At 38.5% G+C, this 19,914-nt stretch overlaps 1 protein-coding gene across 5 annotated transcripts in view; it reads right to left on the bottom strand.

Moving 5' to 3' along the window:
• LOC122971272 (protein unc-13 homolog C) overlaps nt 1-19,914 on the bottom strand; it is a 114,722-nt gene that overhangs the window by 80,806 nt on the left and 14,002 nt on the right. For 2 of the 5 annotated variants that reach the window (XM_044338112.1, XM_044337883.1), the window contains exons 3-8: nt 9,500-9,522; nt 8,804-8,850; nt 7,564-7,642; nt 5,079-5,084; nt 4,630-4,701; nt 318-537 (exon numbers count right to left, since the gene is read on the bottom strand). In XM_044338112.1, coding sequence (XP_044194047.1) covers nt 318-537; nt 4,630-4,701; nt 5,079-5,084; nt 7,564-7,642; nt 8,804-8,850; nt 9,500-9,522 — 447 coding nt within the window. The remainder of the gene's footprint in view (nt 1-317; nt 538-4,629; nt 4,702-5,078; nt 5,085-7,563; nt 7,643-8,803; nt 8,851-9,499; nt 9,523-19,914) is intronic. The other 3 variants (XM_044338197.1, XM_044337960.1, XM_044338037.1) reach the window with 2 other exon arrangements.

The raw sequence follows: 19,914 nt of genomic DNA on the forward strand, positions 1-19,914 counted from the left end.
ACAGACTGACTACCACATGGCATGGTGCATACATAACAGATTCCCAGAAAAAAACATTTAATTCAAGATTAAACTCATGTTAACGATTATATAATTTCTACCATCTAAAGACTACGATTAAAAAATAGACATTAGAAGAATACATGTAACATAATGATAATAGGTCCGTGTTATTTTAAATGCAAATAATACTTACTCTCACAGACTTACACACAGAGTGTTAAAATCTCTGTGAACCATACAAAAAAGCATTATGGGAAGGAAAAAAATAGGTCAGCTGTCAGTGTGTTGATGTATAAATTAATCTACTTCCTTACTTTGTAAACAATCTGCATTGAGCAGGTCCTGGCACTTCTCGTGGCATTTAACACCACACTCTGAGCAGCGCATGCCCTGGCGGGCGATGCCCCACAGCAGCCCCTCACACTCATGGCAGTAGGTGGGCGCAGTAGCTGTCCACACCTCAAAGTTATGAGGTGTTGTGGATGAAATTGGGTAGATCAAGGCCTGGAGAGTCTTCTTGAAGACATGTAGTTTCTGAAAAGAAACAAAAGTGAGATAGTGTATAAATAAAATGATGGAAAAAAATGTGGAGATGTGAAAAACAGAAGAGGTAGGGCTCATGCTGTTAAACTCTCATGGTACCATGAGCTACAGAAAATAAGATTTCACACCAACTGCGAAAGTGAATAAAAAAACAAGTTTGCGCTTAAATTGCCTTTCAGAGATGTTTAATACATCTTGAGATCAGTACTGAAATAAGATAAGAGGAATACCTTTGCACCTGCTGAGAGATCAATATCATAAATACAAAGTTTCAGTTTGGAACTTTAGCAGAATACACAACCTCAATAATCTTTATTCACATCGATCTGCAATCTGAGCTGGATAAAATTTACAATACCCCTCTGCGTTAATCTTCACAATCATATAAATTGACAAACTGCAGTGATGATTCATCTGTACTGCTGTGTTTTTCAAGCTTCTTTTTTTAGAGAACAGGATCAGATTATATTATTCCAAGAGATAACTTGTGGGAGTCTTTGTTGATCCTATTCTGATACCTTATCATCAATGGAGAGGTCAGTCGTATGAGAGAAAATCAGCCTGACATCTCATTAAGCTTAGATTAACAGCATCCTTAGCCCAAAGGCTTTAGTCACATTGAGTGGTTTACTGACAAAAGCTTCTCCAGACCAAATACTAAAGTTGACTAGAGGTCTGTCTAGACTGATTGTTGTGTAACAGAAGCCTCTTCAAATTGAATGCTTTACTGCAGGAGCCCTGCCATCCACAACGACTGGAAAACGGGCCAGGACTTGCCAATTCTTGAAGGGAGAATCAATGGATGCCGTAAATAAGGTTTTTAAAAGTGAGCATTATCCAGATTGAGAGCGAGGGAGGAAGAGAGAGAGAAAGTGATGGAGAAAGAGAAGGAGATGTATGGTGGTTAAATAAATCTTCAAGAGGTACTTGCTCTCCACTTCTACTGCGCTCCACTCCTCATCCCTTCTCCTCCTCCCTGCCCTGTGCTGTCAGCCCCCTGTGTGTTGACAATGTGCTTTTACACCTGAACAGTAGCTCTGCACTTCACAGCAGGGACTACTGCACTGCCCACTTGGACACACATACCCACACAAATACACACGCACTTGCACAGATGATTAAATGACACCCGATGACAGGACAACAAGGCTATAACATTGTGAGACTTTGCGTCGCTGATGCAGCACAGAGGCTGCTGAACCCTGGAGGACCTTTAATGAAACACAGAGGGAGACAGAGAGAGATCTCTCTTTTAATCTGAGGACGATGAGATGAAGCAGATGTCTGAGATTTATTCGCAACTCACACAGTAGCTAGAACAGGGCCACACCCGGAAGCCTCACCAAATATAATACTGAACCGTCTGGTACTGACAGCCTGCAGGAGATGTGGGAGCCAGAATTTCTGTGAGTGTGGGAAATCTCAGAGACCTCTCAATCTCTGTTTCTCTCACTCAGATGACTTGGCTGGGAAATACCATCTTTTTTGGCTGCAATTTTACCAGCCAACTAGATTCTTTTTTAATGGTACAAAACCTTAAAGTTACATTACTGAGCATGTTAAGTGTGTAACTCTTTTTTCCGCTTTGGCATTTCCATAAAATAGTATTTTAATATCTATTTCTTTGCTCCAGTCTATTTCTCTCTTTTCAAATTTCCCTCCCTATCTGTTTCCTCATTCCTGACACTGCATGTCACACTGTGCAGCAGATGTGTGAAGAATGCTCCATGTGTGAGTTTCATCTGTTACACTGTGAGGTAACCCTGGTGATGTGCAAGACACTGGTAGAGCTGATTGACAGCCGCAGCCTCTGCCTGACAGAGAAGAATCTAATCTCTCCTCCTCCTTTCACCCCTCCTTTCCAATTTCACCACCTATTGTCCTTGTCAACCACTTCATTGACACCGCTATCCTCCTCATCCTGTTCCAGCCTTCTACACCTCTAATCTTTCGCTTTAACTACTGTACCATTTCAGCCCTGACGAGTAATCCATGTGGTTTTCCCAAAAAAACATATGACCTGGGTGTAATATTTAAACAACTGCAAGTATTTTTAAACTCTAATATCTCTAATCTAATATGCTTTTCTGCCAGATTCACGAAACTACTCAAAATGACCTGGGCAGAAATCAAAGGCATGTATTGTATGGTGTAGTGTATTTGCCAGCTCACAGCTTGCCTGATGCTATCTGAACTGACTTAAATCAACACATCACATCCTATTTCCAGTAACTCTTTGACCCATGTCATTCTGTGTCTCCCTCCTTCCTTAATACAACTGAGTCCCTGCCTTTGTCTCAGCAGGTAAGCAAGGCCCTAGTTTATGTTGACAGTCACCATTAAAAGACTCTGGTGCTCAGATCACATGCAGCTCAGAACATTAAGCGGACACACGGGCCGTTAGCCAGCTCACATATAATGTTGCTTTCTGCTCTAAAAAGCAGATGCATGAGAAACATGATGCAGAAAGAGAAAAGCATCAAGGGAGAGAGTTCTACACGTCATAGCTAGTGTGTTTACTAAATTAAATTCAATTAAAATGTATTAAGTTAAAAGAGAGAACACAACACCACAGAGTGCTAATCTAAACGGATTGAAACATCTCTCCAGGGAGTCGAGGGCGGATTGTACAACATGGATGCCTGATCGGTGACTTTAGGGCTGTAGGGTCATGATGACAAATCACTCTCTGCTTTGCTCTCCTTTAATTCTCTTCTCATTCGCTTCCACATGTCCTTTCCTTTCCCTTTCTCCTCTCTTCCACTAACTCCTCTGCATTCTTAAACAGCATATGGTCATTTACTGAGTACCCTTACAGTCCTCACAGGAAAGCACTCTCCTGGACTTAATGCAGCAGATAAAACTCTGACATCTGCTCGTCCTACTTACCAAGACCGCACAATCTGCAGCTTTGCTCGGAACTCAGCTACCCTCGACCACCAATTATTAAACTCCTCATTTTATCCTAATCAGAATATTGGACATCTACCCCTAAAGTTCAAGCCTTTACGTACTACTGCTGCACAACCTCCATATTTGCCAAAGAATGAGCTCCCTTTGCACACCAATTAACACAGTGCATCTATAACGTAATTTCTCCCTCATCTGGGACATTAGTTGTTCATCCCTAAAGCCCCTTTAATCAAACCCATGGCTATTAGTAAGCAATCAAGACCCTGTCACTTTAGGGCAACTGGGCATGTGGACCATGAAGACCAAGTGAAGTGTGTCACATAGAAAAGTGATAGGAAAATACACACAAATTGAGAACCATGTCTCTTGTTTAAAAAGATGAAATATTTGCGCATGATGTACAGAGCACAATTTAATCCAGTAATCTTGTAGGCTTAGGCAGTCCCATGTTGCACATCAGCGGATATGAAATTGTCTGCGTGTTTGTCTTGCTAAGAAACTACTTTCTCCTGCTGTTTGCCTCCTATAACGCCGTCTTTCCTCTGGGAGGGAAGAATTGCAATCAATTAATGCAGAGAGAGCTTTGGAGGTCAACACAAAAGTGTCTCTAGCTATTGACTGAGACATTCTGCCCTTTCTCTATAACTCTGCCTTCCTCGATGCACAGTGCTTATTATTAATCGCAGGGCATAGTCTAACTGAAATGATGGGACCATTTCTTAATTTCTGGACTCAGCCAAATGATCTGACAGAAACAGCATAGCAATAAGAGTGAGTATCTGGCCACAGAGACCATTTTAATAAACTGCAGTGTGAATTACTGTATATACAGAGAGACAGGAAGAGAGACAGATGATGGCATGCTGTATGTACATCCAAAGAAATAAGGCCAGTAAAGGATGCAATCCATCTCATTTTCATTTTGGAACCCTGCGTTCCTGGCAACGTGATCCCGAACCCTGAAGTACAATGGCTGCAGCAAACAGCACAGCTATAAAAGTTTGTCAGTGTTCCAGCACACTCTTCTTCCAAACACCACCCTAAAAAATAATGAGAGCACGGGTCCAGCATCCTATGTCTCTGCAGAGTCCTCCATTACCCACCAAGACTCCACTATAACCAGACAATGATTTCCATGCAGGCAGTGAGTGCAGGCATGTTAGTACTCACCAGGTCCTCATTATTCAGGGTGGACCGGTTCACCAGAGCGAACGAGATGCCTGCCTTTCGAGCAGTGAGGGTCTGAGAGAAGAGGAAAAAGAGAGATGATGAAAAGGGAGAAATCCATTGACCCATTTTACTTTTCTGCAGTTTTACACAGTATAACAATGGATTTACAGACAGAACACACATCTATACAGAGTTACAGCTTGTGACTGAATGATAATATTGAAGCACTGAGTAGAAATAAATGTCATGAAGACTGAATCATTTATTTTGTTCCCTAAATCTAACAATATAAGAATAATTTTTACATATAGAAATTAGCTAACATAGTAAATGAATTGATGAAAACATAAATGATATCTACAGTATTTTGTTATGGATATTACTGAAGATAAAGCTCTGCATCTTTTGCTCTTAACTCGTGCACAATCACGGACAAACAATAAGCTTACCAAAGCCTGTGATTTCCAGGTGGCATGAATAGAGAATGAAAGAAATAAAGAAATTGAATTAGACAAGGAGTGGGAGGGTGAATTATGAAAGCACAAACAGCAGAGTAATTGTATTTATCCATACTGAGAGCATAGGTGTCTCAACTGCCATGCAGGACTGCTGGTTAGGGCACAGGGCTCTAGAAAAATAACTATTATCGAGAGAGATTATACAGCCGTTGCATGATTCTTTATCCACTCATGCATTGGAAGTTACTAAATTGCAGTCATGCTTGGCATTTATATTCATTTCTCTGTTGGATGAAGCTTTGATCATATTTTCTGCTGTCTGCTCTGCACATTAGTTTGACACAGAGAAACACAAGACACACACACTCATGTATGGGTGAAGCCAGCTGTACTGCACGACACCGACTCACGCGCACATACAACACTGACTCACACACTTAAAAAAACACACACGCATCTGTTCAGACGTTCGCAAATTTACTCAAACATAAATGATACGCGCCCACACAAGGCAATCTCACAAACACAAACAGGTAACACACAGAGACACACAGATATACACGTGTAAATTAGCTATATTACATTAATATCCATTGAGTCTGGGTGACCAGAGATTGATAAACATTTATCCCATACTGGAGGAAATTACGTAACAGAGGAATGCAGACATGGACAGCTGACAATATTGGATCAGTCTTTACCACGACCCTCTTGTCTGTACAGCCCAGCTATGGTAAAGATCCATGGAAGCCATGGAGAATGTAGGAGGGAATGTGACCTCTACATGAACTGTGAGTGTTGATGTAAGTTTATCAACATGCACCAGCACTGCTGAGGTTGCTGAGGGCAATACAATATGACCCTGTGTCCAGATAATACCTGTTCAGCTACAATATAGCATCCAGTGCTTTGTGAATCGATTTCAAACTATTTCTTTCCGTTTGTTTATGTTTTTGCATCCCGCCATAATGTGGGGGAACCCTGCCGTCCGTTCCAATCAAACGCTGTTGCTGCCCTGAAGCAATCGCACAGCAAATGGGGGACATTGACAAAGGAGAGGCATGAGAGGGGACCAATTAATTTGCTGACTACTGACTTCATCCCACGTGTAAAAGGCTTGTTCAGTGTCACTTTTACATGATTTAAAAGCCTCACACAGTTAAATCAGAAGTCAATGAAGTCTCTTGGATATATTTTTGGGTTGAGTTGTCACCATTTCAAGTTAAATGCAATTTTCCACACCTGCCGAGCGACACACAAAAAAGAAGAAAAATGGCCAAGCATCGGCAAGGCTGAAATCTGACAACTCACTGAAAAATATCACCCATAGCTGTTATGGGTCTATGTAGGAATGGCAAATATACACGCAAAATCCAAAAAAATTAAAAAATAAAAGACGACAACCCATACTTACCAAGACATTGTTGGTTATTAATTTCATGAGAGATATGGACAAATACAGTATCAACTCATGTTGTTCACTGTGATATAAACATTTATCAGCATCTATGTGTATGACATCAAGCTGCATTATCATGTGCATAAAACGCATGTTGTATTACTTCACAAGAGACTCGAAATCTTTAAAAAGTATTAAAACAGGTTGTTTTTAAACAACTTAATTTAAAATAGTTGAGAAAATATTTCTATCCTTTTTGCTAAAATACATGAAGATGAGAAACATAACAACACAAGACAGACACGCACTGTGCAGCACATAATGGACAAACAGTTATAAACAGACATGAATACTATTGGCATCACAACCGCCTGTTGTCTTTCAGAAGGACTAACCATGTGGCACAGTGCTAAAGTGGACTGCACTGCAACAGGCCTCTCTGTGGGATATGTTATGACACATTATGTTGTAATAAAAACAAATTGGGGAGCATCACTGTGATGCAGTATCTTAAACACCCTCTCTAGGCTAATTAATTAAGCCATAGAGTTATAGCTAAGGTTACATTTAACATCCCACAAGGCAGTGCTCTACACTAAATTGCCAGACTTCTAAGTGGTTGCTTTTATCACCAATCAGGTCCTTACTGTTTTATCACAATGAAAGTTTGTGACTTTTTAAAAATCTACTTCATTTTGAAACTGCAAAGCAGGTCTACATATGTGAAGTCAATTTAATCATACAAATCATGTGCTGTAACATATTTGTAATTAAATCCAGACTAAATTATATTTAAATAACCATTAGCCTACTTTTGCAGAGACTTAAGCTAAAAAGCTATAATTTCAGTCCTGAGGATATCAGGCTATATAATAATGACAGACAGACGCTGTCACTCACTCTATCCCGGCATTATCGCAATTTATCAATTTGCCAGTAAAGTGAAATTCTCATTGTTATCTTCAGCAGGAGTCCATACTCACACAGAGAAGGATTCCGCCAGTGTGGTACAATGTGGGGTCACTCAGATAGATTTAACATAAATCACACATAACCTTGTTGAGGCAGATGACTCACCAGGTCTCGGACAAGAGGCACTGTCCTCTTGCGGCGTAAATCTGGCATGCTGTCAATACCATAAAGAATACTGCCAGCCCTAGAGAAGCAGACAGATTTAAGGTGTATTAATATCATAATAATACCATGCTGGGGGAGACATTACTACCATGGAAGGGGGGCCTTGATTTACACAGCTGGCAAACATCGTGGATCATGCCTCCTGCCTAACCTGTCTCACCCCTTCCTCTCAGCTTCACATGGTGCCGACCACCTACACTGGAGCTCTTTGTAATCCCTCTCACCCTCTGCTGTTCCCATAGACTCCCTTTCTTCCATGTAATTTCAATTTCTACAGGGCAGTGTTGCAGCAATGCATATTACTGATACATATTATACCTATTATTGAGTAATGTGCATACTGTGAATCCTGAATATGATATTGTATTATATAGTGATGGATCACTGCAGCAAAAACTATGGCAACACCTTAAATTCTTCCACACTGAGTTTTTCCAATTTCCTCTAACTGTTTCTACAAGTTGTAGTTATCTTTCTCTCTCCATCCTCTAACTCCCTTGTGCACACTACACAGCTCCATACCAGTCTTGCTCCTTTCCTGTGAGGCTCTCAGTGGCATCACCTCAACTGTCACTCAAAGCCTCTCTAATGACCTCAAAATGACATCAAGGCCCCAATGCCTCCACACAGATAAAGCTCCTCGAGCTTTTCTGTCAGCCCTCTCAGCGACATCAGTGGTATGACCCTAAAGATACACAACGTGATGAGCTGCACGGGCTCTCGCCTCACCCTAGGGTCCCTGCTTCTTGCTGCCTTTATGCACAACGCATGTTGCAGATGGCTGCATAGCAATCTGGGGTAACGAATGCTAAACATGTTTAACTATTTTTTTCCCTCATGACATTATATGACAACAGTTGGCTTCATCTATCTTTCACATCCATTTTCATAATTGACCATTAAATTAATACACCTTTCTGAATAGGAATCAGATATGTGAAGCCAAGGGGATAGGCTCCATTACAGATGTTGTGAAGGCATTAGGCGTCTTGTATCTTATTCTTCTCTCTGTGTCACAATATAGGCAGCATGATGCCTTGATTGAGACTACATACCAGAGAAACAGCATGCTTGTACATTTCTGTTACATGTGGCTCAGTGTGGGCGTAGAAAACAGCACATCGGCAAAAATTAGTGTAATTGTGAACGGATCAGATCATGAAAGTGAGCCACCACTCACCCTCCAGACTGCAAGCCGAGCACTTTGGGGTCCAAAATACTGCGAGGCTGCAGAGAGAATAGTGACACACAATGTAAGATAAGAAACTACAAGGTAAGTACACACTACCAGGCACAAAACAGCCAAATTAAAACAAAGGAAATATACAGTATAATACAGTAGGAATATACAGTACATTTGGAGGTCATTTCAGGACAAGATAAATGATAGGAGATGAGGAGTACAGCACAGAGAGAAGGGAGGGAAGCACCAAAGGCAAAAGACCAAATTATTCCACATCAATGTAATTTGTGGGCTCAAGACTGAGAGTTTTGCCGCTCTCTGTGCTTCAGGCCAGATTTGCCTATTGTGTAACGCTCCCTCCTCGCTGACCAAAATGTCCAGTTTGAAACACAAATCATTTTCTGAAAGGAGAGGAATAAAAGGATAAACACCACAAAGTGACAACAAGATGACTCATAGGCACATGCAGCATTCTCTTTCATACCGGATATCACTTCAGTTTAATTACAGGACAACAAACACACACACTCATTCACCCTCAGGTAGATGTATTATTTGAAAACCAATTCTAGGGTGATGCATTTCACCACATAAACACAAATACACACACAGCATACACACATACACAAACACATGCAAGTGCAAGGAAATCACAAATATCTAAATGGTTCATGATAAACAATGACTTAAAACCTGAGTATCCAAAGCACTGCAGTCTGAAAGGAGAAAATGACAGGAGGGTGGAGAGTTAGAAAGGAGCAGCTCACTGGAAAATACACACACTTAGGACACTAATCTACTATTACTGCCTAATGACACAATTCGGTTTTGCCTAACAATTTATGCAGAAATGGAGAATAGTCAACAAGCCCCTCAGGGAGAATGGCTATGAACAGAGGAATACTGTATACAGTAGAACCAGTAGAGAAAGTCACTGTTATACAACAGAAAGCTCTCAGCTGAAGGTTTAAATGTAGAGATAATTCTTACACATAAAATTATCAAAATCAATGCAGCACAAATTTAAAAATTATGCCTTTGATCAATAATATTACCTGCGTTAACACTCATAGCTACAGAGACATGGGACATTAGGTAAGCCTAAGCAATTGGTATCATATTGCCATTTCAGAAGGGATCTGTGAGAGGGCAAGCCCTTTAAATAAGCAAGACTGCAGAGGTGTAATTACTGTGCTATTGATCCATGGGTGATAAATGGCAGCATAATCCTGATCTAATGCGCTACAAACAGAAAACAGCTGTTCACAAGAGAAAGATCAAGTTGCTGCTCTGATTAAAACGACACAATGCTTGTTGTTGACATGCAGTTACTGCATTATTGCTACTGAATTAGACAATATTAGATAGCTTCTCTCTTTAATTTTGGCAGTTTTGTTTTGTCTGTTAACTTAAAAGTTGACACATATTTTTAAAAAATCACACCATGAACACACTAATTGATAATCATTATAATAGTGATAACTAGACCTGCATTGATTGAGAACACAGTACATAGTATTCAGTGGATGCTTTTACCCAAAGTGCTTTATAGTACCATTAGTGTTCACCACAAGTGTATATTTGATAATGAGTGGTCCTTGTGGATGCATTTGATCATTTAAAGGCATTAAAAGTGTATTCCAGTCAACATTAAAACAAAGTTGTCTGAATTATTGAAAAGATTTTTGTAGGAAAACTACAGTTTTTGTTCAGTTGTGACAATATATCACACGCAGAGCAACAGCACTTAAAAAGGAGCTAAGGTGTGAGTGGGTACCATGGACAGCGATCAGCTAAGCTACTTTCAGCACAGCTATACAAGATAGTGCCATCTCCTCTACCAGCAAGTCTGCAGCTGTACTAGATAAAGCCAGACCACAAAGATAGGCTATAGGCTGCTGATATAAACCTCATTTCACAGATGCCTTAAATCTGTGGAACAAAAATGTAATTGATTGGTAGGAAACCTTTGTGACTATGTGCTGTGGGCAAAGTGTTGAGGTAACAACAGTCGCAGTAAATCCTGCATCTCAGTGCTGACACATATGGTCACACCTCGCATAGATCAGAGCTCACTGGAGCAGAAAAGCCTGCACGTAGCTGATAGGACAGTGCGACCAGGACTGACCTGTGTTCCAGGAACATGCATTCTTGTGGAGACATTCAAACACACTTTCACACAGAGACACACAAATATACACTGATGTGTGTCTATATACATACACAGACACAGGCGGATAAAATTACTACTTGGTTAAGGTTGGGCGACCTTTGTCATCATGCTTACAATAATAATCGCAATGTTAAAATTAGGGGACGATCATGGTCATGGTTTTAAAAAAACAATGATGACTTGCAGTTGGAAATGGGAAACAAACAGCAGTCCTCGGTGTTAAAATTTTAAGTTTGGTTGGCTCATCCATCCACCCTGACCTCTTTTGTACATGGGGATCACCATTTCAGATTTGTTCAAGTCTTAAGTCTTGTGTCTTAAAATACAAATCACACCCAACATAAATTACAGCTCATTGGAGCAGAAAAAATCTGCTGGGGTCAAAAATTATGCCAAGTTTCAAGTCTCATGGAAAAGACCACGTCCATTCATGACTAACATTAATAACTGAGGTCAAACACAAAATGTCAAATGTTTTTATAAAATATTTCACATTTCTATCCCTGCTGCTCACTGACAAGCAGTACTGTACCTCAAAATGCAACTGCAATTGCAATCACATCAGCATTAATGTTACACTGTTAGCAAACTACCATCTACATTAACAAACTAGGAAAAGTTTCAATTCACGTATGTGAATCACACATTTGAAAAGTTTAACTTCAATGACATTTATGACCCACCCTTAGATGCACCTAACTTATCAAAAAGGCAGTGCAGGATGTAGTACAGCAAGATTTACTGATGAAAAGTAAAGTAAAATCTGAGAGTAAGGGAGATTGTGCACACCGGGTTCATTTGGGTGTATTCAAACAGTTTAAGATGAGCCATATCTACATTTATTGCTGAGACAGGATTTAGTGTAATGTTCATAACTGCTGAAGTGTATTCAACACTGTCTCTACTACCAACAGCTTGTATTGGTAACTTACAATACTACAATACTGTAGTTCCCTGACCTCAACCAAACAGTTTCAGCTGCCTAAACTTGACTAAGAGTATTTTGGGGCTATATTGTCTTCATCTCACCAATGAGTAGTTTCAAGTTACTTCAAAAAGTAATAAATTAACTGATTAATGCAATACTCTGTAGTTCTTATCAATTGAAAAAAAAAAAAGAAAAGGCTACATCACTAACTTTTCATGGCTGAAATGTTTACATAATAAGAAACAGGAAACACACAGTATAGGCTATAACATTTTAATGGCTGAATCCCATTAAGGTATTTCAGGTCCAGGAATATGATATTGTGCATGTCAGCTCCCTATTGGTTTATTGATACACCTGGAATACAGTCGCAGCTAATGTGATTAGTTCCACCTGTGCTTATCTTGCAATAGTATGACACATTTAAAAGTGTAACATTAAAGTTACTGTGAAAAAGGTCCATTACTTAACAATATTAATATTAGTAACATTATTTTTCGTTACTCTGTCCAGCTCTGTCATGGTTGCCTACCGTAAGCTATTTAAGATGTGTGGAAATAGAAAACGAGCATACACACTAAACTATACTATCACTAGCTCAGCGACAGTACCAACATCCCCATCCTCACAGTGAAGCCCAGGGGGTTCCCTCCAACTTCGAAACAAAACCCAGGTGATTAAGCAGTGGTAACTATAAACACAACATGTGAAAGACAACTTTTGAATTACCAGAAGGTCTACAGTATGTCTCTTCTTTGGCAGAGCTGCATGTTTCCATCCAGTCAGTGGCTTCACTGAACATACAGAGATTAAACTGATTAGACTGACTCCTCCTACCCAACTCTCTGTAAAACAGCAACCAAACCCAAAAATAATCTTTAAAAAAAAGTCAATTAGATATTTTTATTTTATGATTTTTTTTTTGGTGTGTAATTCAACAGGAAAATAGTGTCTGACACTGATAAAGTGTGAACGTTAACTAAAATATTGAATATTGTGCTGTTTGGTCCCCAGAACTATTGGAAACTATATTCTTTTTATTATATTAATGTTTTTATATACTTATTTGTACATTTATTAGTCATTTATTTATTTAGAATTCTGTAATGTTGGATCATAGCATGTACCATTTACAACAATATGTTGTTTTTATGTAATGGTGGTAATTTTTTGCTTGCACCACTTTCTATTATTTTATAGAAATATTTTCTTTGTGTAGTGATATTGTGTAGTGAAATATTTTCTTTGTATATAGTAGATAGAGGTAATACCAAAACATTTCATATTATATATCATAACCAATTAAGATCTGTGTCATTAATAATCTCACAAATTACTTTTAAGAGAACAAATATGAGACAACACAGGAAAGAAAATGGGAGATGTGTGTAGTGAGAGGTTACAGCGCTTTGTAATGAAATGTGGTAACTCAAAGTGAGATATGAACATCCTGGGGGTCTGAGCTACCAATTCTTTTACTTTTCCCTCAGATGACTCAAACAATACCACATGACTCACCATTTTGTACTAGAGAAGAAAACACATCAACTACAGTATATGTGCAACTTTAACACTCAGTGTTCCCCTCAGCTCTTTTTTTTTTTTTTTTTTTTTTTTTTTGTGGCAGGCTGATGTCAGAGGGTTTGTTTAGTTCTGTTTTAGTGCAAAAATAGAATCCCTTTAGGCATAAGCCAGGAATAGAGCATTGGGGTAAAATGGGTTATCACCCCACATCTAATCAAAGAGAAATACTTGTTTTGTTTTTGAAACTGAGATTTAAATCGTACAGATAAAGGGAACACTACTGCCTTAATCACTGTGGTTATGCAATTATTCTACACCACAATCAGAGACAGCATACAGTGTCTAATCTGACAGCCAGAGGTAATGTAATGCAAACTAGAGTCATAGCTCCTCTAAGTTGCAAGCAAAACTGTGGAGAAGAGGCTTTCCCTGTTTACAGCAGTCAGATGACAACAGCAGTACTGAATCAGTCAGTGCTATGAATGGGATGGTATTACCTAAAATTACGGAAGCCCATAGGAGACTTTATTAAAATGATAATGAAAACTTGAAAATGAAAATGTAATTCCACAATAGCATTATCATTTTTCCACATATGTATGCGTTATTTGAGTAAAACTTATAATAAATATAATAAATATAATAAATATGAAAATGCAATAATCCAATTTGCATTTTCATTTTCACATACTCATATGGGTGTTCTATGACCATATTAAAAAGAAAGTGGAAAAGCTGTTTGACATTTAATTTTCAATGTCATACACCGCTGTACAGAGGACAATATTCAGATGTTAATTCAAAGTTGAAAATTAAAATGCAATATTGAAAAAAATGTAACCTCACTTCCCATTTATGCAAGCAATATTTAAGTCTCATTTAAATTAAAATGCAATTTTCTAACAATTTGAAAATGAAAATGAAAATGGCACTTGACATTTCATTTTCAAAGACTTAACATGCTTTACAGGGGACAATATTTAAATGCAATAACCAAAACAGCGCCCCATTCTATTGTATTTACATTTACATGTCACCACACTCTTCTGGGGTCACAATGAAAATGAAAATGCAATCTGTCAGTCCTCTCATCAAGGTGGGTCTTCAGTGGGGACGTCAATCATTATCTGTAGGCAGGACATCATCCTGCTACTCCAGACAGTGCACAGCCACAGAGAAGGGTCCAACTGCAGTCAACTGCGTAAACATTCACTTATTTCACCTTAGCAGTCAACCAAAATCTGTTTCTGAACAAATCTGAGGCAAGAATCAAGCAATCCAGTTGCTGAATCTTCACTCATATCAAATCTACAAGGCCTAATTTAAAAGTTTGTTCCCACTTTCATAAGGCAAGGTACTATTGTCAAACTGCACAGAGCAGATCAAGCCAGATCACAGGAACAGCATCCAAAATAAAACACCCTTTGTCAATGAGGGGCCATTAGTTATATACAGTGAATGGTTACTTTTGTAACCCCAGATGTGAAATTGATGAGGTTATTACTTAGCCTGAGCAGAGCCAGTAATAAGAAGTTAAGATTTTGTGCGCCTACGTCTTTGTTGTGATTTGTTTTTAAAGTATAAAACACTAAAATCTCTTGTAGTTTGCTGTTAACATGGTGCTAGCATTATCTAGTTGACCAGATGCTCTATGCTGTTCCTGTATCTGACTTCTTGTCTGGCTTGATCTGCTCCGTATAGCCTGACAATAGTATCTCGCCTTACTGTACAGCAGGTTAAGTGTTTGATTGAATTTTCAAATTGTTATAAAATTTCATTTTAATTTTAATTATGACTTAAATATTGCCGGCATAAACGGAAGATGAGATTACATTTTTTTATATTGTATTGTAATTTTCAAGTTTGAATTAACATTTGAATATTGTCCACCGTACAGCAGGGTATTACTTTGAAAATAAATGTCAAACAGCTTTTCCATTTTCATTGTAATGTAGTCATAGAATGCCCATACAAGTATGTGAAAATGAAAATACAAATTTTATTATTGCATTTTCATTTTCATTTTCACTCAAATAACGAATACATATGTGGAAAATTATAATGCTATTCTGGAATTACATTTTCATTTTCAAGTTTTCATTATTATTTTAATAAAGTCTCCTATGGGCTTCCATACAAAACTACAACAGAGACTCTTCATTCTCTGTATCTGCATTTTTCATATCCACACTTTCTTGAGAAATGGTGCACTAAGCATAAAGAGGGTCTACCTCCTTTGCTCCCTCAGGAGCAAGCAGCAAATTTCACTAGCAGCAGACCTCTATAAATATTCCAAGCAAGGTTGACCTGGTTACAGAATGCCCTTGGGAGTGTGAATTAGCATCTGAATACAGACGCTGCTGTAGCCAGTTGAAGACAGGCCTGGCAAGAGTGGCAGTACTGCTGAGACTCCCTTCACAGCTCCCACACAGACCAGCCAGCACGCTTCAGAGCACGTGCATGATGAGCACACATCAGCTACAAGAGATGAAGGCATAGAGCTAATGAGGGAGGAGTATAGAGAATACATATCCATCTTTAACTATTTCTCCATCAGTATTATAATGAATTTTAAACAAATGTTTCCAGTGTTTTCATCAACTCTGTTAGGGCAGGTGAAAGAGATTGTGGAAAATGTCAGGTGGTTGGTAGTTTAAAACTGGCAGATAAATGGACAGACTGTCAGAGTTCTTTAACGATCTGGTATTATGGCCTTTTTGATTCATTTATATAAATATTGAGTCTATTTTAAACATATGTGTGACATTTTATACACCAAAAGTTGATTTATTTAAATCCATCTTTCCTTACAGCCCAGATTCCCTTCTGTCCTCCAGCAGGCGGAAGCTATTTACATAAAATCGGCATTATTAATGACCACTTCAATTGGCAGGAGGTTTGGCCCCCAACTTCACCCCCATCCAATCAGAATATGTATATACCTAATATATGCAAACTCCCTTACACTGCATCTTTACCTGGAGTATTGTTTGCAGCTGGAGATGTAAGTCAGTATATAGCAGTCTAGAGAGCGGAGTCTGATCCTGAATGAAGGGGAAGAACCTGCTGTCGCACAGTTGAGACTTCAACAGAATGTTTTAGAACAGTGAGATCATGTCCAAGTTTCCTAACAATGTAAAAGTATTTTTTTCAAACATAGCTGGAAGTTGTTAGCTTAGTTTTAGCACAGATATATTGTATTCCTTTAGCCAAGTAACAGAAAGAAACTATGTTTATGAGTGCATTTGTTTTAAAACTTCATGCAAAGATTGAAGATGAAAAGATTGAAAATCCTGCGATGTACTGAGTCTCATTAAGCAGACTGTTGGCTGTAAATATGGAACACACACACAAACACTTGCCGATAACAGAGGGAATTAATTTTCAGCCATTCCTGATATAAATTTCCATCCTCTGGAAGACTATGCAAAAACTTTTTAGCTTCTGAACAACTAATAACAGCACACTTTCAGTGTCCTGCTTTGGTCGTCATCTGACTGAAATGCAAACTACAGAAGTTATGGCAGGGGTGGGCTCATGACTTTCCGGTTAGCTCATGAGCCATGAATCTCAAGATTTCAAATAACTTAAAAAGACCATGGAGATAGAATTGAGTAATTTTACATCACAGGACAGCCCCCACCATCACTCTAATCCATCATAAAGCTCAATTTTTCTTGTTTTACGCAATACCAGTCCTTTAATGTTAGGTAGCATTGGCTGAATTTTATGCTGTCAAAGAAATGCATTTGAGAGTATTTAGGATGACAGCGAAGACAGCAGTCAATCATGTCATTGTTGACTTTTTTGATATGTCTTTTTCTAAACAAATGCATTACAATATTTTATTTGTTGCATAAAGCATTTATCCACAAATCAAAAAGCATCTTAATCAAGTATATAGTTTTTATATATTTTCTTGTGATAATGTGTGTGATTTGCAGGATTTCACTGTATAAATAATGGGCATAAAATTGCCAGAAATGGCTCGCTCTAATATTTACAATTACACACATTGGCTTTCCTTTTTTTATGGTTACTCCTGCCTCACATTTCTTCTCGTCATTTTGACCTGTTTCATTCTGTCTCAAGATGTTTTTGCACTGTTGGTTAAAGTCTAAACTAACAATGATTATCTCCAGTGTCTGAGCTCATACATCACTGTTCACAGAACTAGTACACACTATTAAAAAATATAGAAACACTGTAGCAAACTATTAAAAGGCCAATAACTCACTTCTAAAAAAAAAAGATAAGAGCCATTAGACAGTGAGTACAACTGCTTGCACATTTACATTTGGAGTCATATGCCTGGAGTCTACTGCACGCCTAACCTTGCACATGCTTGACTGAACAACATCTTTCCTGGTAGTCCAGCAAAAGCAATGTATAAAAATAAGAATGCATAGTCACAGGCAATAAATGGCAAGAAATTACAGTGTAGAAATTCTAAAGATTTGTTTTATGTTTGAGACGATTTATAAACAATGTCACCATTACATAATTTGTCCATCAGAAAGCTCTGACAAGTTCATTTTTAACAATAAAATGTAACCATTCTTGTTCATCTTATTTTGTTTTGTTAAAAATGCAGGACTGTAGGACTATATATTGTACCCAACAAGTTCTCCAAATTAAACGACAAAGTATATTACTTGTCCATGCCCTCTAGAATGACACATATTAGCAATTTCTGTTGTAATGCTGATATTAATAGGACAATATTGTTTCAGTGCCCTGCAAAACTGTTGTAAATAACTGTTGAAAAAAAATCAGTGACAATGCAGTTTAGGCACAAAAACAACTTAGATAGGTTTAGGGAAAGATCATGGTCATGGTTTAAAGAAACCTATGTTGACTGTTGGTAGGAAACAGGACACAAACAACAGTCTCTTGTGTTAAAGTCAGAGGTGCTATTGTTTCCCCTGTCAACCCTGACCTCTTCCCTCTGTAGACTAGGTGGCTCTATAATAACGCTACACTACTTCCTTCTTTCCTCCTAAAGGTCAGCAGTCATAATTAACATGGCTGCTAAAGAGCTTTGTCTCTTAAGTGTAAAGAAATGTTGCTTTTAAAGATTTGCTGAAATGACTGATGCTATCAATTGGTTTTAAAGAGTTAATGGGTTTTTAGGAGGACGGTATCACTGTGCCAGATTTTAAGACCTCCTATATCAAAAGCGGTATAAGTCTCAAAAATCAGTTTGGCCTTACAGTCTACAAGAATTATTGATGCATCCCTTCTATTCTCACTGTGTTGACATGGATGAGCTAACACAGAGAAGTCCTGGAGGGATACTCCGGCACCATTCAATCTGTTAACACTGTGATGCCATATCTAAATAGAACTGAATAGAATTGATCATGTATGGTATATTGTCGTAATAATTTAGATGATAATGTATAGTGTACTCTTATACTTTATATGAGCTGCAGTTTGTTGGTCTTAAAAGGTTGGGAGGCATGGGCATGATCGCTTACAGCCACATGACAGAGAAAGAATACTGTTTCAGAGTCAGAGCTTCAGTAAATAACAGCCCTGCTGGATGCTTGGTGAATGTGGCCAATGAAAAGGTTTGTGCTTACATCTGTCACACAGCCTCACAGTCTTCCGTGTAGCCTGTATTCCCTGACGTAAAGTACATACCTCACCATGAGTACAGTTGCAGCTACATATGTAGGTCAAAAACCTTTTCACTTTAAATGAGAGTGGAAATTCCCTGGTCTCTCTTTTCATTCCAGCTGAAGAACCACTTTTCCTTCAATTAATCAATCCTAACAATTTATACACCCAAGTTGATTTTAAATCACATTCTTTTTAAGTAAGACTTGACCTATCGGCTACACAGCCTTTTTATTCAAGGCAACTACCGCAATGAACAAAAACAATGATACAAAGAGACAAATGAGAACCTTGGCACAATATTCTGTTGCACATAGAGAATAAAATATATCAAACTTCAAACATCAACACAGTGAAAACATCAGCAACATACAGAACATACTGGGTGGTAAGTCAATATGTACGGACTTCATGTTCACACTTGACTTAACTGCCTTTCACCATAACAGCACTCAATAAAAGACTGAAGTCATGTTTTTATTCATCTATATATAAAGGAAGGACTGTATGTCTGTCTGCCTGTATGTATGTATGTCCTTCGCGTATCTCAACAACTAATAATCCAATCCTCTTCACACTCGGCAAGTGTATTGCTGAGGACCCAAGGAAGTGCAATTTGGTGCAATTTGGACATGCGACATCTTCAATATTAATAAACTGTAGCAATCAGCTCTGCAGCAGCAAGGTGGGACTTCTGGGCTCTGTGACTGCATGTCATGAACACAGGCAGAGATCAGAGCCGTACAACCCTGCCATTAGAAAGACAAGGGGAGGACATCTCTCTTTGTTTGATAACATTAAAAGTTAAGCTTCATTGTCGGCTTCCCGAGTCATTTTAAAAAAGACGAGAAAAAGAGAGAG

The sequence above is a fragment of the Thunnus albacares genome, chromosome 1, assembly GCF_914725855.1.
Source record: "Thunnus albacares chromosome 1, fThuAlb1.1, whole genome shotgun sequence".
NCBI lineage: Eukaryota > Metazoa > Chordata > Actinopteri > Scombriformes > Scombridae > Thunnus > Thunnus albacares.